This window comes from Zophobas morio, unplaced genomic scaffold, assembly GCF_036711695.1.
Source record: "Zophobas morio isolate AGI-343-1 ecotype UQ-CSIRO unplaced genomic scaffold, CSIRO_AGI_Zmor_V1 ptg000044l, whole genome shotgun sequence".
NCBI classification, from domain to species: Eukaryota; Metazoa; Arthropoda; class Insecta; order Coleoptera; family Tenebrionidae; genus Zophobas; species Zophobas morio.
In genome coordinates, this window is record NW_026972149.1 from 10,877,579 (window position 1) to 10,902,358 (window position 24,780).

A 24,780-nucleotide genomic window follows, 5' to 3' on the forward strand; every position below is an offset into this window, starting at 1 on the left:
CCGTTACCTCGTTACCGTAATATAATAGGTAATTTAGTTCGTCTTCCTTGCCTTTCTAAACCTCATACTTGTTAATATTATCCAAGCAATCGAGTAATAATTCAATTGTGATTCAAAACAACTTTACTGTTGAAAATAATGGAAAAGTAACGGTGTTTGTTAGACCCATTGATTGATCCAGTTAAATGCTACACATCTGCTAACTGAAATAAATAGAACCTCGGTAATAATAACACGTGAAAGCAAAATTGAAACGATCTTCTTAAAAAATCATAGCTCTAGCAAGTTTAAATTGGCGATATGCGCAGCGCCATCTAGGAGACACTAGCGGTATTAATACGGTCACTCGAGCTTTGAAAGTGATTGTATAGAGGACGCTGCGCTCTATACAGTCACTTTCAAAGCTTAATTTTAAATTCAACTCTAGTTTTTTTTTATTGTTGTGGGGTGTTTATCGAATGAGGGGTTGCAAAAATAGGCGTAAATACAAAAGAACTATGTTTATTTAATTAATTTTAAAGCTACATCGTACTGTTTATAAAAATACGGAAAAAATGTAATACATGTCATCACATTGTTTAATAAATACTAATTGGACGGATTGGAAGAGTCAATCAAAGTGGTAAGTTTTTCAGGCACAATGGTAGAGACATAGCCTTCTTGAGCCTGTTCAGCGATGGCTGATGGATCATCCTGCAATTCGGCGTTTACGTTGAAGTTGTCGTAAGGCCCATTGGTCGACTGTTCCAGGTTCTCCTTATCAGATAAAACTGCAGAATCATCCAATTTAGCATCCTTGACACGAAGCTTATTCATGAGTTTAGCAATATGTACGAAATTATTTTTAAAATTTTCGGTAGTTGTAGTGGGTTGCGTTGTAGTAACTGCTGGTTTTGGTTTCCTGAAAATGAGGCGTTTAGTACCTGAATGGACTCATTCATGTGTGCGTGTTAAGGTTAATATTTGCCCTCTCAACCACCAATCACCTGGGTTAAGTCGTAACTAACTATTAATACATTCTACCACCTCACTATATACAGGTACTAGTCGTACGAACTCCATTGAATTCAAATGAGGTGTCAAGTTTATTTGGTTTAACGGTGACTATGAATTTTTTCATTGAGTAATTAATAATGCTTAGTAGTGTTACGGGACACGGTGGTAGTACTATACACTTGATAACCCAAGATGAGTCGCCGTTGGGCTCTCACCTTCTTACCCCTGCGCAGTGGACACAGGAATAGATCCGTAATTGTAATAATAGCAGCGAGTTTGCTCACAAATGAAGTCTTTAATCGAAACGCAATCGTCAGTGTCCCATTCGAAATTCGGAGCCCGGAGTACCACACAACCGGTGGCCGAGCCGCTGTCGCTACTACAAAAAAATACCATTAGCAAAACCCTCATACACACAAAAGCAATAAACGCCATTTTGTTTTTGTGGTCGTGGAGGTCGTTACAGATCATCCTAAAAACGAATATGTCGCTTGAGTCCTTGCTTTGGTATGCGTCGAGCACAAAGACCTAAATTACAAGTTGACCTTGCCATACCGGGAACTCGCCCTTAGTCGCTTGCAACGTTTCCAAGCAGATCTTTACGATACTAATCCTCACACAAAATCGCGAAGGATGACTACATGTGGTGTTCGATTTTTTGCCACGGTGAATATTTTTAGTACTGCTTGAAGCGGTACGACTTTGCAGTCAAGGACCTCGGGAAAAAACGGAGTTTATTGCTTTTCGTTGTTGTGGATTGTTTTGGGGAGGAATGGTGGTGTCTTAGTATTGATTATTACCTTTCCCTTGCAGTTCTTTGTGGGCTGGTACTGCCGCTTACGATGTCGGAAATGGTGGCACCGTTGTCATCGTCAGTGTCCGCTTTTCTCATGTAGTTGAAGGTGGCATTGAATGGTAGTCCGGTGCTCATCCATAAGAACATGTCGGTTCCTAGACGGTTGCCCGAAGTCCAGAAGTCGAATTTGTCGTACCCTGAAAAAAGGTGGTTATTTGGGTTGGGGGTCGTGGTTGCGGTACAAACCGGCATTTCTTAGATATTGTGTAATCGAGTCGGCCTTTTCCTTAGTTTCGAAAGAGGCAAGTTGGAGCCCCAAGGATCGGCAGTACTGATAGGCCAAGTAGTAGTTCAGTTCGGGCGAATAGGGGTTCATTCTGCTGACGAAGTACTGTACCCCATCTAATTGTATGGTTGTGATTCTTTGTCCTGAAAAAATCGGCTCCTAATTAAAGGTGTGTAAAACAAGACAGGTACAAATGAGATAAGAGCCCGAGATGAGGTACCGAATACTAGTTCTTATCCAAACAGCGGAGTCAGTGACCTGCCAGAAATTTCGTTGCAACAAAATCGAGAATCTTCACCTTCGTTAAACAATTAATCTCAAGCGCGAGCAGCCTTTTTTAAAATTGAGCGTCTTCAAGGCCAATAATTTGAACAAAAAAAGTCAAAGACCTGAGTGCTAATACCGATATATAGAGAATAGCGCGTGTGGAATATTGATTTATTAGTCACATTCCGGAACTAAGCGAGACTCCGCGGATGTAAAATAAAGGCCTTCGTATTTGCCATGAATACCAAAAAGGCGCATCCAGACAGGATACTAAACCTGTTAAATTTTAAATACATGGCACAACCTTGAAAAAATTCAAATGCATCACCGCGGGCCGTCTGAACGCAGAAAACCCTTTTTTTGAAAAAGAAACGCGTCGCGACTAGAGGCAATAAATATCGTCTTTGAAAAACGATGTTTGTTCGAAATCAGAAAAATACGACCCGGCTTTGCCATAAATAGTACCAATTTCCCATTCAAGGGCGATTAACAACAAACAGATATTTACCATTTTTACAGCCGAGCTTAAAACTCGTTGGCTTTTTTACCTATTTTTACGGCGGTTCAACGAAATTGCTCGGCATTCCAGCTTCTCAAATGCAATGCGGGCAAACAAAGCGCATGTGTGACTCAACAATAGATACTTAAGCTCATTCGAATTTAAGTCAATTAACGAGGATTTTTGTGTAAAAGGACCGGGAACGTGAGACACCGGGGGCTGGAGATGAGTACGAGCCGCAAAAACGCGGATTAATTAAACGCCAATTAACGCAGCGCTTAATTGCTGACTTAAGTATTAAGAAAAGCTGACTTACCTGTGGACAAACTAATGAAAAATACTAAAACAGCAGATAAACCACTAACGTAACGACCCATGATGTTTCTTTATCAAAAGCGAACTCGCCGACTGAGAAGCTTTACAATCGCTTGTTGTTTTTGTGGCTGTGATTACCGGATGCAACTTCCCCCTATCCCTCTCCCATGGATATTCCTATTATAAACTTCAGATGCTTATTTTTTTGACCTCTTCGGCGGAACGTCACGAACGGACTTTTTTATTGCACCGAACAAGCCGTAGATATCTTTTTGCACATGTTTGACCACCAATTTAATTTTAAAACGCTCACAAAAAAGCCACTTATTTACATAATCATATAAGCTTTATTACACCAATTTATTTCTCCTTTTTTAGCCTCCGCCAAAAGACCCCTACAAAAAATCGACCCAACGCACTTCCCCAAAAAACGACTATATAGCAACAAAAAATTAACCCCTCTACATCATAATTAGACTATAACTATAAAAAAATTCAGTAGAGGTGGGTGAGGGGCAAAAATCTTCCTCCCTCGTGACGTCATCGCCCCAGGCCAATCAAAATGCAAATTGATGAAATCATGTGTAAAACTCGTTTGAAAATATTTCTGTTATACGAAAAATATGCGAAAATCTAGTAATGATTTTGAACAGTTATAAAAGGTGAACGTACCCATCGATTAAAAATATTTATTTGTTGGTAATAAATTTTTTCTTCTTGCTTCTTCTCCCGATGAGCTCATAGAAATTTATACATCCTGTACAAATCAAAGCGGTAATCGTCAAAGACATAAATCTGAGATAACGAATGCACCGAGGGCCCAAAAAAACTAATTAATAGTGATATTCTCACAAAGGCTGTAATTAAAAATTACTAATCACAATTCGACCAGTTTTTCGAACGCCATTATGTTAATTTCGAACTACTGTATTAATCTCGGAGCTTGGTTAACACACACCTATGTTTTAGCCATAAATTATTATTAATTACGGGAAATAATAATCTTATTTGGATGGCAGATCTTCGGAGAACCTAACTTCTCAAAAATAGTTAAGACGGACAAAGAAACCACAGATAAGACGTGAATTATAGTTAGGCAAAAAAGTAAAGCTCATATTTCGGTGCTAAATTATGGTCATTTTTTAAGTGGACGCTACTATTTTTTTTTTTTGCTTAGCCGAATAGAACTTACGTAACTACACTAAAATGTTGTTTGTGCTGCGAAAGTACATTAATTTTTTGCTGCCAACGAAAGCTAAGTATAGGGGCGAACTTCTTTGTTTGAATGTGCAGATGTATAGCTACAGGTGACTGTATTCCCTTTTATTAAAAAATATATTATATTATAACATTAAAATACGACGACACTGTATAATTAATTAATTAATACCTTGACAAATGGGTTAATAGCATGCAAATTAGTACCGCTAGAGTTTATCTTAATTCAAATACTATTATTTTCGTGAGGTCACAATAAAATATTTTTACATAACGAAATTGAATCCTCCTTGAAGTATGGGAACGACTTTTGGATATTCAAATTAAAAGGGCCACTTAGTTAGTGACATCATCGAGTTCCGCTAATGTTACAGTTAAAGTAGATACATAAATTTATAATAAATGTGTTTTTTACGATGGACGATTGAATTTAAAACACCCAAAACGGTTACTTAAACACCTCATTAGCGGAATGGACGCAAGCATGAAAATAAAAACAGGAAAGCACGAACCAGTTAACATCTGACGTTTTTAGAAAAAAAATCTAGTTAATTGCCTCCTCAAATTGAATCTCATTTTGAATTACGCGCCAAATTAAACGAACATAAAACGGCGTTAGTGTAACAGGAACCTGTAACAATGATCACGGCGCCATCTATAATATAGAGATTTAACTTCAATGTTGACAGAAATGATTTTCTATAAAATGGTAACAAAAATTACCACAACACTGCATCCAAATAACTAACACTTTTTAAGGCACTTTCAGGCATTACTACAATTATTTCCCTCCCCCCTCTTTGTCTAGTGTGAGAATAAATAAAACGCATTTTTTTTCCTCAATTTTTATTAAATTATTTATACAAAAACGTGATTTTACTTTTTGCCTTTAGCCTTTGCTGCTTTAGTCACATCATCTGGATTCTCAGCGGCATCCTTTGCTCTCTTGGCACGAATACCAACAAAACGAGCGTCAGCACGAGCCTGAAAAACAATGTCATAAGTATCCATCATACTTCTTTCAGTTTTGACCTACTTTTCTAAGGGAGATAAAGGCGTTGAAGTTCTTTTCTTCGTCAGTCGGAACTCTCGCCTTTGTCCTAACTGCGGACTGGCGAATAGGCAACACCTCGCTGGTGAGTTGAGTTGCAACCTAAAAAAAAAAGTATACAAAAATGTAGACATTTCATGTTTAGATTTTACACATTCTACTTAAATGAGGTGTGTGGGTTTGTTTCTCAGTTCACAGTGTTATATTATAAACCATGTATATTATATTATCTCATGGAAGATTAAAAAAAAATAAATAGATTTCTTACACTTTCAAATTCTTAATTTTCATTATTTTGCACTAATAAAAATTATCTCTATTTACTAAAACCCCAAATTGAAGATTTATTCCCATTTTCATGCAAAACCTAAATTTCTGATGACAATGATTTTAACATCCAGTGACCTATGAATATATAAATGTTGTTCTACCTTGCATGTTATAATTATCCATGAAAACTTTGACATTTTTTACAGCATCACTAAAAATTTCTAAGTTGCTTTTAGAACATCAATATTGTCCCAATGTATAATTTTTCTAATGAATTAGTTCCACTCTTTTTGGTCACAATGTACATTATTATTTAATCATAAACCAGACATTTTCAACTTCACAAAATCAAAGGATTTCAATTACAACTCATTGGCCCTTAAATCTTTCAACAAGTTGTAAAACCTTTGTCAAATTACCTTTCTTTCTTCTTCTGTGGCTTCACCAGGCCTCAACTTCTTCTTGTTATTAATTGGGAACAAAATAAGCTTAGATTTATACTCCTTCAAGCGCTGTGCATTTAGAAGCACAGACTCAACGGATTTATTCCGTCTACGGTAATCCACAGCTATCCCAATAGTTTTGGCAAAGTTGCTATTAATTCCTGCGGCCTACAACACACCCTGTTAGTTGAAAAACTACAGGACCCAACACTCATACTTTTAACTCCTGGAGAGTAAATCCACGACCGGCACGCACTTTAGTGTGGTAACGAACAGTGGGGCAACGAACGATGGGTCTCAGGGGGCCCGCCGCAGGCCTAGGAGCAATCGCCCTAGCTTTCTTGATACGGTTCTGCCTCCTCCTGATTTTGCGGGCAGGTTGATTGAACCAAGTTTTGACAAACCGTTGCCAATCCTTGTGGAAGTGCCCATTTGGGATCATGTTATTACCTTTGGGCGCCATGGTAAGTCCTTGAAAACAGAAAAAGCGTTAGGGCACGTTTTGACCACTACCACAACACTGGGGGACATAACCTCAATTTATAACTTGAGGTGTTTTGGCTTATTTTGGACATATTGTGGGTAGAAATTGTGGTGGATGCGAAAATATGGATGGAATAATGGTTGTATTTGTTATTTAAAGGGTGGATGGTTTGTGGTTTGGTAGATTTTTGCGGAAATTTAACACAAACCTTGTGTGGAACACCCGACGCACTACACAACTGTTAACAAAATGACAGAAGACAGATTCGAGATGTGGCACGTGACGGTGGCGCCACGTTCGAATGGAGGGGGGAATTAAAAATTAAATGCGGGCAAAACATTTAAATTTTATTGCAAATACAATGCCTTATAAAAAGTATTTAATTTTTTCATGTTTATCATTAACAACACGTGTCTGAAAGACCTGTGTAACTTTAATACCACGAACTTAATATAATATAAAAATATACGGGAAGTAAAATATAACATACAACATATCAAAATAATCTTATGCTACAAACTATAACTGATATTAGAGGTACACCAACATCTGCAAGAAAATTGATCAATAACTAAATGTTAGTTACTTCGTGTGTGAGATACTTCTTGAAAATGTGGTAACAAACTTAAAACAATTCAGTCCAGCAAAACATTTTAATCAAGTTTAATCTACATATTTTACAATAAATAATAAAGTCCCGTGTAAAGATCTATCACTTGGGAAAGTGAGAATTGCAGACATAAGCGTTGACAATCGAAATTATTCACAATAACAAAACAATCAATAAATAAAAAGTTATAGCAATGTATTTGTCATAACTTTGAGGGCGCACTATAATATATTATATTTTAAAGAATATCACAATTTTTCATGTGTTCACAACTGAAAATAATAGACTCAGTTATTTGAAAAACACCTATAGAGTATTTATAAAATTAATTGCATAAAAATAAACATTGTCGCACGATAAAAATTTACAATTGAGTAAAAAAATAAAATAAAAGTACAAAAACAGTCTCGATTTGTTCTCGGACGCCATTTGCTTACTCGAACATGTTCAGCTTGTTCGTTCTGACGTTTAGTCAGCTATACGTCAGTCTTTTTTGTGGCGGTGTCGCATTATTTGCAGTCAGTTATGATTATGAATTATGATCATCCAAATTAGTGAGTGGGTGAACAAACAACGGAAAGTCACTAGACATGAAGAAGTGCAGCCACGTAGAAAATTAAAAAAGGAGTGTTTTCAGCGCATCTTGAAAACTCGACTGAGAAACAAAAGTAAAAATAATTGATTCTGTAAATAATGCGAAAAAGACTGACGTATGACCAGTTAAACGTGCAACGACGACGTGTTACGACATGTTGAAGTAAGACAAAAATTGTGTAGAAACAAATCACGACGAAACAAGTCTTAAAAAAGAGAACGCTGCAGACAAAACGAGAGCGTTTACCAATTAACTGACTTATTATTTTCCCATGATTGCCCATCAAAACGTTCAAATCCCAACATCAATATGAAAATGTGTTGCCGAACAATGATCTCTTTTTATAAATATAGAATTTTTCGTTTACAAAATATAGAACGCTTATGCGTCGATTTATTATTTTTACAATACTTGTTGTGCTGTAAAAATAGTAAAATTGACAGTACACTCCATTTTTCATTCCTAAACTTAACACGTTCTCTTATAACTAAAGATGTAAAATAAATGACACATGAGTGGGGGCACGAATAAAATAAAAAATGGAGAATACTTCGCACCTATCACATTCATATAGCATCACTAAAACAGTCAACAAATATAGAGATACTATCATTTTGTATAGGTTAATAAATTTTGTGATTAAAACGGCCTTTTAAGGGCACATAATCAAGAATTTACATTAGAGTATTTACATTTTTACATTGTTTTCTACGTATAGTTTATATACAATGTATCTGTAATAACTCTACGTCGATCTACGCGGACGTTTCACAGCTTTATCAGGGGGACTAGTGGGAGACACAGATCGCTGCTTCTTTTTGCACGTGGCACATAGGAACACCTGATGACGACGAAAATGATTAATTAACCATACTTGAAACGCACTATAGATGAGCGGCAGTGCCAACCCACTTCTACGTTTTGAACTGACTATAGATGCGCAAAATTTAAAGCTCAATGAAAAATAGCAAGACTCAAGCACAGCAACAAAGCGACTCGCCAGATGTTTAAAAAAAAAATTTTTACGCGGTTATTTTTCTAAATAAAGCGGGAATACTTACTTCTGGTATATTGTTTTTTTTAATCCGAGCACAGGACAGGTGTATCCATGTTAAGCACTCCAAGCACTCTATCATAGGTCTACCTGCAAAGGGTTTGCCACAAAAACAAGTAACTAAATTAAAAGAGTCGCTATCTTCATCATCTTCACTTTGTTTATCCTTTTGACCGGAACTAGTGGACTCTGAATTGACACTACTCCCCGAGCTGTCCAAGGGAGGGCTTTGGTTTGTCTCGTTACGTAGTTCCTGATACCAAAAACACTCTTATAAAAAAAAACACCAGTTTAGGTTTGTTTTTGAAAATTTCTTGTTTGAAAATGAGAGTGAGAGTGAAACTTGAAATGAAAGCAAAATGAGGTAAAAACACTTACATCTTTTTTCCAGCCTTCGTAATTTGCGTATTGCAAAACCATTGTACAAAATTCGTAAAAATCGGCACTAGTTCTTGGACGTCTGTAACCATTTGACATTCCAGCAACTTCTGTAACAGACTACAAAAAAGGATAAAAATACACGACACTGGGTAACGTAAAAGAGACGTTACTGAAACGAGTGCATTATTACGTTAATTTGTGAGGTAATTCGTGCCGGATTGGACTAATTGGAGGTGTGCATATTGGAATGAAATGAAAATCTTTGTAACCTAACCTAAAGTTATTTTAATATCTAGTGGAATATGATCGGTGACTTACGTTTTTCTGTTCCATAATTGCGGGAGGTACTAAAAAACGAAGAAAGCAATTAGATTTGAGTAAAAAATACCATATATGATAGCAGAATCTAAATAGCAAAAGTAAATGCTATTAGATGTTTAGCATACTTACATGACAACTCCTTATTTGTCATTACCTGGGATAAGACTATGTTTTGAAATCTTTAACTTTGTTGAACATAAGATAGGCACTAAGAATAAAATTATTTTATTTATATTTATTCGCGTTCTGCACTAAACTTTGGAAAATTCTGATGTCAGTCAGGTTGTATGTCAGTAAGAAGGGGCATCAGAGCGAGAGCGATAACCACAGACGTAGCTCCATCTCGCTCCTAGAGACACATTCCATAAAGCTTGCGCGTCAGACGAAGACGGAGATAGCGGCGCACGTCAACCACCAACGCGCCAAATTGAAAAATCGACATTTACGCTGAGCCATCCAAAAATTCATTAATCGCCTCCCATACGTCATATTACATTTGTTATCACAGCTACAACACTCAAAATTGTGCCAAATATTCGCCATTCTATTTCTCGTAATTACAGCGAAGGTCACGTCACAACAACATTAGTTTTTTAGTAATTTTATTTGTCACAGGTATTAAATTTAAAAAACATTTTATATTAAACATAGTTTTCTTCCTTAGGTATAAATATAGTACCAAGCACTCTTATTATAGGAATGATAAAAACACACAACACTTATACACATATAACCTCTACGCAAATAAAAAGAATTTTCAACAATTTGTCTCCTCCCTGATACTTGATAAAGTCCAACTAAACGGATACAAAATCAGTCTTATGCACAGGTTTGGTACAAAAAAACTCCCTAAGCGTGCAATGAAAAACTTTCATTCTGTAAACTATACATATCACAAAATGCCGGAACTAAAAACCGTCGAAAAACTATGTAGAATGCATTGGCATTGAGAGCATGTTGGTTTGAATCGTCGTGAGCGTCTGATGAATCGTGCGAAAATTAGGTCTATCAGCTGGTTTTTGGGCCCAACAGTCCTTCATCACTTGATATATAGCAACTGGTGTACTTTCCGGACTGCTTAAAACATTCCCAGCTTTTAAAAACTTAACAACTTCCTCGTGCGTCATGCCGAAGTACGGCTGCAACGCAAACGAAAAAATCTCCCACAGACACACCCCGAAAGCCCAAACGTCGGACTCCGGCGTGTACTTATTGTAGAGAATACTCTCTAAAGGCATCCATCGAACCGGAATGGCGTCCCGTTCGCTCCCTTTGTAATAATCCTGAAACCACAAAATCAGTCTGAGCGAACACGAACGTAAACAAAACCAACTTGTAAATAAATTTTCTGTGAAAGGCCAAAATCGGCGATCTTCACCACCATATTTTCGTTTATTAGACAGTTTCTCGTTGCCAAGTCGCGATGGACGAATTTTCGATCCGACAAATACACCATTCCGGATGCGATCTGTAAAGCTATATCTAGGAGTTCTAAGTGGCTTAGTTGGTTGTCCTTGAACACGTCCCGCCCACCATACTCGCCGTCAACCACGCTGCGCACCACGTAGTTGCTAGGGGAGCACTGCCTGCACAAAAAAATCAAACTTAAGATACATACATTATAAACACTCATTTAAATAGTAAATAAATCAAGTATGTGCATATTCCGCATTCAAAATTAGTGATTTGCTTCAACAACAAGATAATTAAAATAGAGGTTAAGTGTCACGGTAGAACCAATGGCGCCGCTTGAGCTAATCACATGCACATCGGTCCACCTACACCGACCTTGATTTGTGCAGCCACCTATTACCTTAAAAATTCGTTGAGGTCGCCTTTGCCCATGAATTCGAATAGCAGACACATAGGCCGGCCTACGGCACACACTCCAAGCAATTTAACAATATTCGGGTGGTCAAATTCAGCTAAAAGACACGCCTCTTTTTCAAAGTCGTCTTGCATGTCTTCAGAAGCGTCATCTTTTAGCATCTTCACGGCAACTAAAGTGAATTCTTCTCCGGATACCAGTCCCGGAGCTTTGGCTTGAAAGACGCGTCCGAAGGCCCCCTGTCCTAAATCTTTAATATAAATAATATCGTTTCTAGGGAATTCTAATTTTTCTAGTTTTGGGTTGAGTGTGACGCCGTGTCTGTGATAAGCCATATTGCTGGGTAACTTATCCAAATCTATGTTAACTTCAGCTGTTTCAGTGGGGTTATAACCTAATCGATGTTTGTGAAATCGATGACAGAGTAAAATCAGCAACATTAAAATAATCACTGCTAGAAGGCCTATTACAGATGAGACGATGAGGAAAGATGGGGAGAGGTAAGTATCCATTGATATCACGGGTTCTTCTTGTTCTTCTGCCGTTGAATTTAAACATTTCGGGATATCACAGTGCTGCCACCTCACTGAAAGATCAGTGGTGAAACACCAAGGTTTCTTTTCTTCGCCGCCAACATTGCGGCAATAATTCTCTGGATTTTTAAATTCCGGGAATATATCCAAAAGCGAGCTATTGTGAGAATGAGGCTTTTGGACATCCCACCGCTGACAAGGCAAGCCATTTTTCGTCACATTAACTTTCCCTTGGTAGAAGCGCCCCCTACCTTTAATACAATCATCTAAAAAGAAAACCATAAGTAATAAATTTACAACACAGAAGTCGTCATACAAGTCACTTCATCCTCTTTTAGTTCTAAAAGCCCCGCATACGAACACGTTAAGTTATTTTCTCCTATATACTTTGGTAGATTTCCGCAATCCGGTAGTCTGAAGTGGCCGCGTGACTTAAAAAAATACCCGTTACTTTTTCTGTCTTCAACGTGAGCCCATTCCTTGTAACAAAACTGTTGTTTCACTGCTTTGCAATCTTCCTGACATAGTGGTAAAGCTTCATTCACATTACATTGCGGAAAAGCGTAAAAACATAGCAATTTCTATAAAATTAAAGTTAGTTTGTGTAACGGTGTGTTTGAGAGGGTTTTACTTCAGCTGCCTTTCGACATGGTTCATTCAAAGTTTCGATCACTTCAGTCCATAAAGCCTTAGTTATAACTTCATTGGCCCAGGCCCCTGAATTATTGTACCATACTATCTTATATCCTATGTAATTCTTACAAATGCCATTATTATACGTCCCACAATAGCCGTCTGAATCGCCGTTACATAGCTTCAAAAACACTAATAAAAATACCAGGATGTACATATTTCCTTTTCGTTGAACTAATCATTGACGTTATTTATGTTTCACTAATGTTTACTATTATAAGTCACCACATTTCTGTTGATTTTGAATAATAAACAATCTTATCTGTCAAACGGTTACCAAAAAAGGAGCGGCTGCCTCCAGTGACTTTAGCAACAGATGTCATTTGATAACATCAGGGCTGCCAACAAAATCCGTGACGTAACGGTAGTGTTACGTCACGATTACGTAATGATAACGAAAGTGGTCAAATTATAGGCTCATTACCGCAGATCTTTATCAGCTTTCATTCACCGTAAAACTTCATGAATGAATCGTTTGGACAAATAAAAAAAAGATCCAGAGTTCAGAACAAGGTTATGGTTATTTTTTTAGATTTGGCGATTGCTGTGGAATTTTAAATCTAGATATCTAAATTCTGTTCTCTGTCTAAATGTTCGTCACCACTAACAATTTGATGACGTCATCTCAACATATTACTTAAGTAAATTCAATTTTTTTATTATTTTTTTTTATCTTATAACTATATTCATTTGACAGAAGAACACATTATTACAATTTATAACTTAAATTTATAATTCAAATTCAGGTGCCGAGAAAATATTAATTTGATCGGTGTATAAATTGTTAAACAGCGAACACAATCAGCAGTTGGCGCATAGTTGTAATCAATTTGTAACATATTTTCATTTAAATCATTTATGTGTATATTATCAAGTCTATCTCTAATAAAATTTCATAAAATCTTTTAACATCTGTAACATTTTCTATTTCCCCCGTATTTTGTCTGTGGCCAAATTTACCCCATGAAGAATTTAAGCATATTTTTGCTACAGCTCTCTTTCCAGGATTATTTTCTATTTTACCTAATTCTATACCTAAAATTTCTTTTACAATTTTTCTATATTCTTCTTCTGATTCAAAATCATTTTCCCATTCTTTCTCAAACGGTAAGTTTCCTAAACGAAATATATCCACCTCTTCACAAACGGCATTGTAGAAATGACTCCATTAGATGTACGGGAAACCTGAGAATAATGTTTGTTCTCATAACATCATACCTAAAGGTTGACCTGACCTGACCTGACCTGACCTGACCTGACCTGACCTGACCTGATTTGACCTGATTTGACCTGACCTGACCGTTGTGCAATAGCAACAGAATATTTATTTTCCTTCTCACTAACACAGGAATGAACTCAAATTCATGAAGTAAGAGTACATGGTCATAATCTCTAGATGGATAGATCTTGTGTGTTTTGAAAACAAGTATTTGAGAAATCTACGCTGAATATTTTCAAACCATAGCATTATAGACTTGATAGTTAGAATACCAAACAATAATCTACTTCAATTAAACGCACGGTATAATGCAACTAAACAGTCAATATTTAAAAAATACTTACAATTGCGTATGATAAATTGATAAAGCCTACCATAGAGTTGCAGACGGAAATAATATGAATATACTGCTGATCAAACCGAAAAACAAAAATCAAAATATACACTAAGATCCTTTGTTGAGTCGCACCGGAGAAGAGGAGTTTTATCAATGGAATAGTTAAATATGTCGGAGCCTTTATTAAAAAAAAACGAATTTTTGGGCGCTCAGGGTCGTACTACAAGCACTTTGTGGAACTTCGCGATCCGACGTGACCGGGCCTCTCTTTCTCACTGCCCCCTTGTCCCGCCGTTCCGCGCGTGGGAGAAACCCTTTCCCCCTCGTGTTCCTGCTCATTACCATATATGGCTATATGTCCGTCGACCTTCAATATTGTTTATGGTTCTGGGAATCACACAACACTTTGTGGCGCCACCTATGACGTCTAACGTCTTGCTTGTATGTTTGGTTGCCTACGCCACAGCCACAATGATCACCGTCGCCGACACGGCCATCCTGACGTGTGCACGCCCCTGTGCACCCTTCTCTACTTCCTTTGCCTAGTCTGTAATAAACTAGTCCGCTTGAAGACACTGCGCTAGACTTATATCATCTGGCCTGAAACCAGGATCGACTTTGCAACGACTCTCTTGCCTGCCTCTGAGTTTTGACTCAGGCTCGACCAAGTACTGCCATCCGATTGACACATGGGGCTCAACCTCAACACTCAATAAGTACTTGACTACACTAGAACGAGGACCTCCCAACTGGTTCGACACAGATAAGCTCATCCGACCCCCTTTTACCTCAACTCTTTGGTCGGGATCGACACTCTACTAGCCAACTCGGGCAACTCATCAGTTGGAGCGACCTTCAACATCTGACCAACCCTCGGCCAGGATCGACATTCGTTATCACAACGCTACTGCAAGAGGACCTAGCCACTCAAATCATTCCACAAGCCTACCTTTATTAATTAGCGTTGACAGAGGCTCTTCATCGCTATCAATTAACGGAGAGACATGTCCCTGTCCATCGGGAACTCTGGTCAGCTGATCGTGAGCAAACTCAAAAGCGCGACCCTTACCTTTTTCCGTGAGTCTAACTACCTCATACCGGTCATTGTCCAAAACTTTGATTATTTTAAAAGGTCCCCTAAATTTTGGGTCAAGTTTTGAAATCATTCTTTCGTTCTGTTTGCTATCAACAAATTCGCCCAACGAAAATGGCTGAATAGCGGCTTTTCCAGCATTTTTACGTTTCAAATCGTTTGCAGCTGCCTTGACCATATTAGCACTAGCAATTTCGCGAATTTTTGCTAACGCAGTGGTTGCTTCGGCAGCTTTTACCGGATCATAACAACTTTTCTGAATTTCTAGCGAGCGAATAGTAGGTCCAAACAAAAGCTCAGCTGGACTGTACCCAGTAACAGTACTGTTTAGAGATAACTGGACCTCACCCAAACTATCTTGCCAATTTTGCTCACTCGCGGTTTCTACAGTAGTCAAAACATTTTTCAGCGTCTGCATGACCCTCTCGACTTGACCATTTGCACGGCTAGAACCGTGGGCAATGAAATGTAACTCAATGTTGAAGGTATGACAAAAAGTACGGAACTCACTACTCGTGAAACATTTGCCCTGATCAGTTATGATTCTAAACGGGGCACCAAAAATGTAAGTAAACTCTTTTAAACACTGGACGGCCACGTCTGCTGCTCAAGAATGAATCTTTTGTAATAAAACAAATTTAGAAAAGGCATCGATAATAACAAACACATACTCCTTTTTATCGCTCTGTCCAGTGAGTTTTCCCGAGATATCAATGTGCACGGTATGCCATGGTTGAGAAATCTTTGGAATTGGATGCATCTGAACCTGTGTTTTTCCAGTTTTGTTCTTGGATACTTTACACATTAAACAATTGTCAACAAATTTTCTCACTGTTCGCGACATTTTGGGAAACCAGTACAGCTCATAAATTTTGTCAAGAGTTTTTTTTTTCAGCCTAAATGTTTTAGATTTGTGTGCACATGATTAATAACAGACCAAATCATGGAATGCGGAACAATCGGCAAATAATGACAAGAACGGTTGCGTTGAATTTTACGGTACAGCACATTATTACGTACGTCATAGGTTTTGGCAAGATCAGGGTTAAGTTGATCAGATTTTAATGCGGTTGTAAGTTTAGTTAATTCGTCATCGCGTTGTTGTGCCGCCGCGAGCCAGTCCCGATGTAGGTTAAGTGCCTGAGTGTGATAAATTTTATTACACTGGGTATTAACACGTCGTCGATATACGCAACAGCAAATTGATTTCGTACCTCACCAAGAGCTTTGTCTCTTACGATTTCACGCTCTACTGGGGCCAACCGATATGGTCTCCTTTGTACTACCTTGTTAGGATCCTTTAGACGTATGTAAGACGAATTTTGGCCAGATAGCGGCTTTAGCGCAAACTATCAACAAATATTCATTATCAATGACGGTCAAACGGCTACAGCCAATTGCAAACTACAGATTCACTCACCCCTACATGTGACGCTCTAGTACAGGTCCGGCCTCGCGACAATTCGGCCCCAATCATGACTATGAAAACAGACACACCTGACTTATCCGTCGCCAATGACCAAGAATGGGGCCACTCACCGGGGGGTCTCCACCCCCTAGCCCACTCCTTGTCGATCAGCGGTTCCAACTCACGGCGTCGTCTTCAGCGCGCAATCTTCTGGTGATGTTGTCGAGTTACCTGTAATCGCCCTAGCCGTACAGTTTGGGATGTACTGCCCGCCCACAGCCCCCCTCAGAAGGAGCGCTGTCTCGGCCAAAGTGGAGAGGACACCTCCACGTCCATACGTCACTAGGTTTCCTCCAGAAACCGGGCTAATCTCCCAACCTAACCAGCAAACGTATTCTCTGTTGCATTCGGTTGCCACCACCGCCACCACCGGTCGGTCAACAGCCAGGACACCCCTTTCACGGCTTTCGCCAACCTGCCGTGTCATGAGCCAAAGGCGCCCCACCTGAGTACGCCCTCAGTGCTCAGGTACATACCATGGTATCTGCCGGAGCTTTTACGCGTTCACATTACTCTCGTGGCCCCAGGTTCACCGTAACCTGCCACCTTCTCTTATCAACACCTTAACACCCAACTCTTTGGGCTTAACACTCAACCCGAGTCCGGCCCTGTCACCACACAGCTGGGCCTTCACGCCCACCGCTATTTTACACACTTTCACGGACTCTGACTAACTCGGACTAACTGCCCTCAAAATGCACCCTCTGCATCTGAGATGTGTCTTCAGTGGGGGTTAATTATTAAAACTGATTGGTTTGTCGCCTTAAAGACCTGCACTAAAAATTCCGCTTACACGTATTACTAAATTACCTGTTGTTACTCGGCTTGAAGGGGCTCCATCGATAAAATTATTCTAGTACTTGTTCAACAGGCTTATTAACTTGTCTTTATCAGTACCGGTCGCATCAGTCCGAATGTGGTCCGAAGTAATCACTGCTTTTTGACAACTTTGAACTTGTAACTCGCGGGATAAAAATAAACCAGTTGAGCTATAATTAACACTAATCCTTTGTTCGACCAAATCATTTCCTAATATAACTTGGGCGGAGATGAAATCATCTGGTACGACAAAAAATAATATGTCAACAAAAAGACCTTGAATTTCGATTCTTGTCAAAATTTGTTCAGAATAAACGAAAGAGCCGCTGCCTATGCCCTTTAAGTTGGTAATCTTACAAATTCTTTTACCGCAGAAGCGGTCGGCTACACTCCTTGTAATTAAAGAACAATCGGAACCCGTATCAAACAGAAAAGGAAAGGTCTCACCGCTTCCAAGTTTCAGCTGTCCCGTCTGCGCCATCGTGCAGAGATTGACCCGCTTTTCAGGAACTTCCCTTTTGCTCTTTGGACATTTTGTTGATATGTGTCCCTCTTTTTCCGCAAGTAAAACAGGTGACAATCTTGGACTGGTAATGTGTACTCGTACTTGCAGTGCTCCTTTCCGCATTTGTGGCAATTTCCGGTAAAACGGACAAACTTTTCAGGCTTATGTGGTGCAAGCGGAGATGAGGCGCGGTGCTTCGAACCGGTGTGTTGACCGGAAGGAAATAGCATCTGGCGCTGATCTCATCTACCCTGCAGCATCGCGCACATAGATTTTGCGTCTGTTGGATGCTCTTTCTGGTAGGCACTACCCACAAACTCATCCCGTCGGGAGCCAAAGTAGCATTCAACGAGAACTGCGAACGCTTCATCACTCTCCCGGTTTTGCAAAAGGTTTAATGTAACCCGCATGGAGTGCAGCATTTCCTCGATCAACGGCGAGTCTTGTTTCATGTCACGTCGTCCGGTGACAGCTTCCGAAAATTGTTGCAACAGATCGACTGGTTTGCAGAAAATGGAGAGAAATTCCGCTTTCAACGCCTCCCAGTTCTTTTCGGTGGGCTTTGCCGAAATGAGCCCACTGGCTGCTTCGCCTTGTAAAGTATTCGAAAGGCCCATAACCAAAGCCAGCTGGTCGGGCTGATGTTTCGCCACACATAAATCCACGATAGCGGTTCATCCCTCGGGATCGGCAAACCGAGAGGTTGGATGACATGGTGGAAGTTTGACCTCGCCAGACCGTGTCACTACTGTCTGCGGTGAGGAAACACTCGGCGTCGTGGTCACAACCGGGGGTTGATTTTGAAATCTTTTGGGAGGCATTCTGGCACGCACTTGTAGCACTTTAATCCCACTTCTGATGTCGGAGCCTTTATTAAAAAAAAACGAATTTTTGGGCGCTCAGGGTCGTACTACAAGCACTTTGTGGAACTTCGCGATCCGACGTGACCGGGCCTCTCTTTCTCACTGCCCCCTTGTCCCGCCGTTCCGCGCGTGGGAGAAACCCTTTCCCCCTCGTGTTCCTGCTCATTACCATATATGGCTATATGTCCGTCGACCTTCAATATTGTTTATGGTTCTGGGAATCACACAACACTTTGTGGCGCCACCTATGACGTCTAACGTCTTGCTTGTATGTTTGGTTGCCTACGCCACAGCCACAATGATCACCGTCGCCGACAAATATAATTTTATTCTTCTTGCGAGTAAAAGAAATAATCTTACATTTTGGAATATTTAACCTGAGTTTATTGACCATGCACCAATTGTGTAAATTACTTAGGTTGTCTTGTAGAAATAGGGCATCTTCAGCAAACAACAGTATCAAACAACGCAAAACCGAAGGCAAATCATTTATATATAAGAGAAAAATGAGTGGTCCATGAACTGATCCTTGAGGAACTCCAGAACCCGCAACATATGGCTGCGATGAAAAACCATTGTACTGTACGATTTGTGTTCTGAGCGTAAAATACGATTGTTAAACAAGCAATATTTTTTTACTAAAACCAAAACTGAACAATTTCTCCAAGATGATCTTATGGTCTATCCGGTTAAATGCTTTGGCAAAGTCAGTGTAGATATAGTAGCCTGCATAGATATTGTAGCCGTCCATAGAGTCGAAATTTGCGAATAAAAATAAAATAAAACCGGTTCAAACGGAGCCGACGGTGGCTCTCAGAGTCTGACGTCACTCTGGCACACGTTGCACAGAGACGTATTTAATATTAAATGTCATTTTTTCCGTTATGATATAATCTGTTTAATTTCTGAGCTGAATCTCGTCAATAAAATCGAAGCTTTGTTCACTGTACACAAGTTGTGGTATGGTATATTCATCGTTGCGGAGGCAGGTGGAGCGAAAAACCTAGTCATCTTAGCAGCAAACACGCCTATAAACTAGTCCACGTGGACTGTTTGTTTCCTGTCATATTTTACTTTGCTTGAACCAATTGTGTTGCACCAAACGGTTATTACACTTGTTGAAATAAATTTTCAAACTTCCATCTTTCTCTAGATCATCGGTTTCGTAGCTGTGTGACAAATCGTTTGTCGTAGATAGAAAATAGTAAGATTACAGTGACCCGAAGATTTTGTGCAAACAGCCTTAAATACACCCCTGTGTGATATGACGCGTGCCGTAGTGACAGAACTTACAAGCCGTCGTCGGCTCCGTTTGAGCCGGTTTTATTTTATTTTTATTCGCAAATCTCGACTCTATGGACGGCTACAATATCTATGCAGGCTACTTTAACATCCACCTGACAATGTTGGTCTAACTTTTGCGAAACGAATTGGGAAAATGTCATAAGATTAGTTGTAGTAGACCTATGATCCAAAAAACCATGTTGGTTTGTTGAGATAAGACTCCTGACTGCAGGGTATATATAGGAATGTATAACTGACTAAAAAATTTTGGCAAAATTGCACAACAGAGAAATGGATCTATAATTTTTGATCTCAAGTAAATCACCTGATTTCAGGATCGGACAAACCTTGGAGATTTTCCATTTTGTAGGAAAAACTCCTGTTTCCAAGGATTTATTAAAAATCAGCAATAGCGGTTCAACCAACTAAAACTTGCAGTCCTTTATGAAAAAACTTGGTATCTTATCCGGCCCAGATGTCATTCCGAACTTTAAACGTCGAATGGCCTTAATAATATCATCTTGTGTAACATTAGTTTACATTAGGTATATTTACAGTGGAACTTCCGAAACAACCATTTCAGTTAAAGCATCACAATCCGTAGGATCCGATAAAGCAAAAGTTGACTTAAAAAATTCAGCAAAAGCATTAACGATATCGGTGGGAGTTTCAAAAGTATTATTCTCAAAGGACATCTTTCCGGGAATTCTAGTACCACCTTTCTTTGCGCTGATGAAACGCTAGAATTCTTTTTAGGTACGAGTTATAGGCGACCCAAGTTAATTTTTTAATAGATGCTCTCGCTTCTTTAAATTTAGCTAGTTCAGTGGATAAACCGGAGCTTTTGTACTTTTTTAGATGACGATGTTTTTTCTTAATAAGACTTACAATCTCAGCGTCAAACCAAGCAGGATAACATTTCTTTCTGGAGCGAAAAATTGGAACAAATTTATCAAACAAATTAAATAATGCTTTATAAAAATTGTTAACCATATGGTCAACTGAGTCAGCTTTCCGAAAATTGTATGTCTTGACGTCAGCGTCAGCACACGAAAAGTTTTTTTTTTCAGCTGTCACTAATTTTCGAATTTTTGTAAGGAATGTACAATATAATAACGAACTGATTTGTTACATACATTTTAGTGAGTTGTATTGTAATTGAGTTCAATCAGTGCACAGAAGAAATGTTAAAATTATCAAAGTAGAGCATAATGTGTTAATATGAGATAATAATATTATGATAATAAAAGATAACTAATAGTTACATACGGATTCTAAAATATAACTTGGATAAGCAAAGAAATTAAGGTTGCACATTAAAAAAAAGTACCACAACCAACATAACCAAATTCCAGCTGCCACTAAACTTGAATTCAAAATCTCGAGTTGTTATTGATCGACCGTCGTATTAGGCATCTGCCCGCAGAACTAGTAGCTCACTGTATAATATTGGTTGCATATGTAGATCATTTCGACTTGTATTATAATATAGGTAATTTATTACTGCTAGTCAAACAAATTTAATGTACCTATGTGATTTAAAAAAAACTATACAACTCTAGTTTTTGATTTTTGTATTTTTGTATTTATTTCCGTCACACAATTTCGTCTATTAATTGGTAATAACAGCCTGTTGTATATTTTCATATTTAACTCATCAATCAAATTGTGTCCCCCCATTTCAAAAGGTCACCAGCCGCTACAAAGTTGGCGTCATAATTTTTTTAGGAAATATTCACAAAATTATAAAATACTATGCTTCTGAATTTGTAATTTATTCATTCCCTTTTATTTTTATCCTGAACGTCTAATTCTTGGACGTGAAATTCGAATTTTTTGAAATTTAAAAAAATTGACACATAAAAATTAAATGGAACGATCCTGGAAAAACGGTTGGAGTTATTGAAGAAATGAGTCCAGAAGTGACGTCTGCGGCTGGAAATCTACAAGAAATTGTATTTAGTTAAATTTCGAAAATCGTCCAAAATGGGTCCAAATTTGCATAAATACATGGTGGAACCTTTCATTTTTGAAAAAGTCGTTTAAAAATTCTCAAAAAATTCAGGTTTATAGATCCCGACGTGCTGATTCCAAAAATATATTGTGTTTAGGGCAGTATTTTCGGAAAATTCGGTGTGAAATTCGGATTTTTTGAAATTGTTAAATATTTCAACATTTCAATGGGTGATTCTGGAAAAACGGTTGGAATTATCGATAAAATGAGACCGAAAGTAGTTAAATTTCGAAAATCATCAAAAATGGGTCGAAATTTGCAATGGAAAATTTGATTTTTGAAAAAATCGTCTAAAATTCCTCAAAAAATTCAGAGTTAAAGATCTTGACGTGCTAATTCCAAAAATATAGCGTGTTTAGAATCACGGAACAATATTTTCGAAATATTCGGAGTGAAATTCGAATTTTTTTGAAATTGTTAAAAATTACGATATTTCAATTGACGATTCTTGCAAAAAGGGTGGAGTTATCTAATAAATGAGGCTGGTAGTGACTTCTGGGGCCCGAAATCTACAAGAAAATGTACATATTTAGTTAAATTTACAAAATCGTCACGGCAACATTTTTTTGACGTGGTGATTCCAAAAATATAGCCTACTTATGGTCACAGAGCAATGTTTTGGAAAAATTCGGACTGAAATTCGAATTTTTTTAAATTTTTACTTCCCGAGGGTAAGCAAAGGAAGTATTGTAATCGAGTCCGTCCGCCGACTCTCTACTTTTACATTTTCTCGACCCCTAGAGGACGAAGAAATAGGTTCCCGTTTCCATCTGTCTGTCCGTCTGTCCGTCTGTCTGTCGTCCCGGATTTTTATTAGACAGATACTGGCCGATTGTTGTCAAATTTTGTATTTATATTAAGAATATCATGTAAATGGTAAAACGCTAACCAAAATTTGTGTGATAACGTCACTTCAAAATTGTACATAGTAACTGGGTTTTAAATTGTATAAAATAACATAGTCCTACACATGTAGTTTATGACTCCCAATTGAGTTTTTAGCCGAAACGTCCACATTTTGGAAAAAAAATCGAAATTATGAAACAACATTTTGCAATTTAACTTGTAATCTGCAAAACCGAATACTTTGGAATCTTGCAGACGGTTTATGCTTATGATAAGCATGATAAATTTTTAATCAAAATATATTTACTTATCCCCTCCAAAAAATCGATGACGTCAGCTCAAAAGTTTGCCGAATAAATCGTCTCTAAAATGTACAAAATATGATGAGTCTGTACTTGGGATTTATCACTCCATTCATATTTTTTGGATTTGCATATACAGCGTGGCTCAAAAACATTAATGAATACGTGAATTTACTTTATTGATTTAATGAAGAACTACAAAACCAAATGCTTTGAAATTTTGGAGATGTTTTAAAGTTATAATAAGCATGGTAAATTTTTGATAATCTCCAAAACTACCCGACCGATTGTATTTTATATGTATGTTAAGAATATCGTGTAAATGGTAAAACGCTTACCAAAATTTGCCCAATCTCCCTATCAATGTCATGACATCTCAAAAATATTTATAAAAAATTTTATAAAATAGCATACTCTTGTATTTGTTTTATTTAATACAAATTCGCTAAATCGAATTTTTTAATTTTTCAAAGAAGCGGGATTTGTGGCACTGCATTTCGGGGGAGAGGGAAGTCCTCTCGAAATAACTTTCGACCAAGTTTTAAAATATTTCGGCGAGAGATTTTAGAAAAACAGTTGGAGTAATCTACGGCTCGAAATCTACAAGAATTTGTATTTAGTTAAATTTCGAAAATCGTCGAAATTTGCATAAGGGAAAATTTCGTTTTTGAAAAGTCGTCTAAAAATATAGTGTGTTTAGGGTCACGGAGCACTATTTTCGAAACATTCGGTGTGAAATTCGAATTTTTTTTTAATTTTTAAAAATTACGATATTTCAATGGGCGATTTTGGAAAAACGGTTAGAGTTATCGAAGAAATTTTTCTTAGTTATGAATCTTATTGTTAAACAACCGTTGCTGCATTAAATCAATACTGAAAATATTAAATAATGAGTAATAAAAGTTAAAGTTGGGAATCTTTAATTCCGTGAAGTTGGTGATCGGAGCGACATCAAAGTCCTCTTTCGACGATTTGTAGCAAAAGTGCCGAGTTGACAGATCTACCCACTTTTCGATAGTTTTGGGAGACATTTATTGATCCACCAATTTAAATTAAAAATCCACCGAAAAGTTGTGAATAGTGGGTTTATTTTGTATATTTAAAATGTTTAATTTAAATAATAATAAAAAAATACAAGCAGAATTGTCAAAAGTGTAAAAAATAAAAATAGTAAAATACTTTAAATTTTAAGAACAATTTTGATTGTTTTGTACACTGAAGTTATTTGGATGGAAAATGTATGTTATAAAAAACCAAGAAACTATTTGCCAAACGAAGATATTTATTTTAGTAGATATGTAGTACTAACAATTTCCAAAAATAAATTGTTAATTGTGTCGTACCCAAGCATCACAGTTTACATATTTTTTTAGGTTGGAAAGTTTGGACT

General features: G+C 37.8%; 4 protein-coding genes across 6 annotated transcripts; all 4 read right to left on the bottom strand.

The window, feature by feature from the left end:
- Positions 1–485: 485 nt before the first annotated feature.
- Positions 486–3,284, bottom strand: LOC135141568 (uncharacterized). 3 transcript variants are annotated; one of them, XM_064072790.1, is made up of 5 exons: positions 3,161–3,284; positions 2,039–2,221; positions 1,797–1,989; positions 1,220–1,375; positions 486–901 (listed from the first exon to the last, which is right to left on the bottom strand). In XM_064072790.1, exons 1-5 carry the CDS (start codon positions 3,219–3,221, stop codon positions 589–591), a joined length of 906 nt encoding a protein of 301 aa, XP_063928860.1. In that variant the 5' UTR covers positions 3,222–3,284; the 3' UTR covers positions 486–588. The 3 variants fall into 3 exon arrangements, with proteins under 3 accessions (XP_063928860.1, XP_063928861.1, XP_063928862.1); XM_064072791.1 differs by having other exon boundaries at positions 810–901; positions 1,212–1,375; positions 3,161–3,279; XM_064072792.1 differs by lacking the exon at positions 486–901 and having other exon boundaries at positions 1,211–1,375; positions 3,161–3,281.
- Positions 3,285–5,206: 1,922 nt separating this feature from the next.
- On the bottom strand, positions 5,207–6,921 carry LOC135141557 (large ribosomal subunit protein eL13). Its single transcript, XM_064072767.1, has 5 exons — positions 6,834–6,921; positions 6,359–6,612; positions 6,118–6,309; positions 5,414–5,530; positions 5,207–5,361 (listed from the first exon to the last, which is right to left on the bottom strand). Exons 2-5 carry the CDS (start codon positions 6,602–6,604, stop codon positions 5,254–5,256), a joined length of 663 nt encoding a protein of 220 aa, XP_063928837.1. The 5' UTR covers positions 6,605–6,612; positions 6,834–6,921; the 3' UTR covers positions 5,207–5,253.
- Positions 6,922–6,959: 38 nt separating this feature from the next.
- LOC135141859 (PHD finger protein 23A-like) lies at positions 6,960–9,908 on the bottom strand. The gene is made up of 5 exons (XM_064073403.1): positions 9,716–9,908; positions 9,584–9,612; positions 9,263–9,382; positions 8,892–9,137; positions 6,960–8,671 (listed from the first exon to the last, which is right to left on the bottom strand). The coding sequence occupies exons 1-5, from the start codon at positions 9,735–9,737 to the stop codon at positions 8,576–8,578; spliced, it is 513 nt and encodes a 170-aa protein (XP_063929473.1). The 5' UTR covers positions 9,738–9,908; the 3' UTR covers positions 6,960–8,575.
- Positions 9,909–10,171: 263 nt separating this feature from the next.
- LOC135141860 (tyrosine-protein kinase transmembrane receptor Ror2) lies at positions 10,172–12,945 on the bottom strand. Its single transcript, XM_064073404.1, has 5 exons — positions 12,579–12,945; positions 12,264–12,528; positions 11,400–12,213; positions 10,920–11,172; positions 10,172–10,869 (listed from the first exon to the last, which is right to left on the bottom strand). Exons 1-5 carry the CDS (start codon positions 12,795–12,797, stop codon positions 10,513–10,515), a joined length of 1,908 nt encoding a protein of 635 aa, XP_063929474.1. The 5' UTR covers positions 12,798–12,945; the 3' UTR covers positions 10,172–10,512.
- Positions 12,946–24,780: the final 11,835 nt, after the last annotated feature.

Excerpts from the sequence above, each read along its gene's own strand:
- LOC135141860 (XM_064073404.1), bottom strand. The coding sequence starts at position 12,797 with ATGTACATCCTGGTATTTTTATTAGTGTTTTTGAAGCTATGTAACGGC. Across the intron at positions 12,529-12,578 it reads CATGTCGAAAGGCAGCTGAA|AAATTGCTATGTTTTTACGC; the intron begins GTAAAACCCTCT and ends TTAATTTTATAG. Across the intron at positions 10,870-10,919 it reads CACAGAAAATTTATTTACAA|GATTATTACAAAGGGAGCGA; the intron begins GTTGGTTTTGTT and ends TTGTGGTTTCAG.
- LOC135141859 (XM_064073403.1), bottom strand. The coding sequence starts at position 9,737 with ATGACAAATAAGGAGTTGTCAT. Across the intron at positions 9,383-9,583 it reads CAATTATGGAACAGAAAAAC|TCTGTTACAGAAGTTGCTGG; the intron begins GTAAGTCACCGA and ends CCTTTTTTGTAG. Across the intron at positions 8,672-8,891 it reads AAAAAAACAATATACCAGAA|GTGTTCCTATGTGCCACGTG; the intron begins GTAAGTATTCCC and ends CGTCGTCATCAG.
- LOC135141557 (XM_064072767.1), bottom strand. The coding sequence starts at position 6,604 with ATGGCGCCCAAAGGTAATAACATGATCCCAAATGGGCACTTCCACAAG. Across the intron at positions 6,310-6,358 it reads TTACTCTCCAGGAGTTAAAA|GCCGCAGGAATTAATAGCAA; the intron begins GTATGAGTGTTG and ends GGTGTGTTGTAG. Across the intron at positions 5,362-5,413 it reads CCTTTATCTCCCTTAGAAAA|GCTCGTGCTGACGCTCGTTT; the intron begins GTAGGTCAAAAC and ends ATTGTTTTTCAG.
- LOC135141568 (XM_064072790.1), bottom strand. The coding sequence starts at position 3,221 with ATGGGTCGTTACGTTAGTGGTTTATCTGCTGTTTTAGTATTTTTCATT. Across the intron at positions 1,376-1,796 it reads CAAAGAACTGCAAGGGAAAG|TAGCGACAGCGGCTCGGCCA; the intron begins GTAATAATCAAT and ends ATTTTTTTGTAG. Across the intron at positions 902-1,219 it reads CCTGTGTCCACTGCGCAGGG|GAAACCAAAACCAGCAGTTA; the intron begins GTAAGAAGGTGA and ends CCTCATTTTCAG.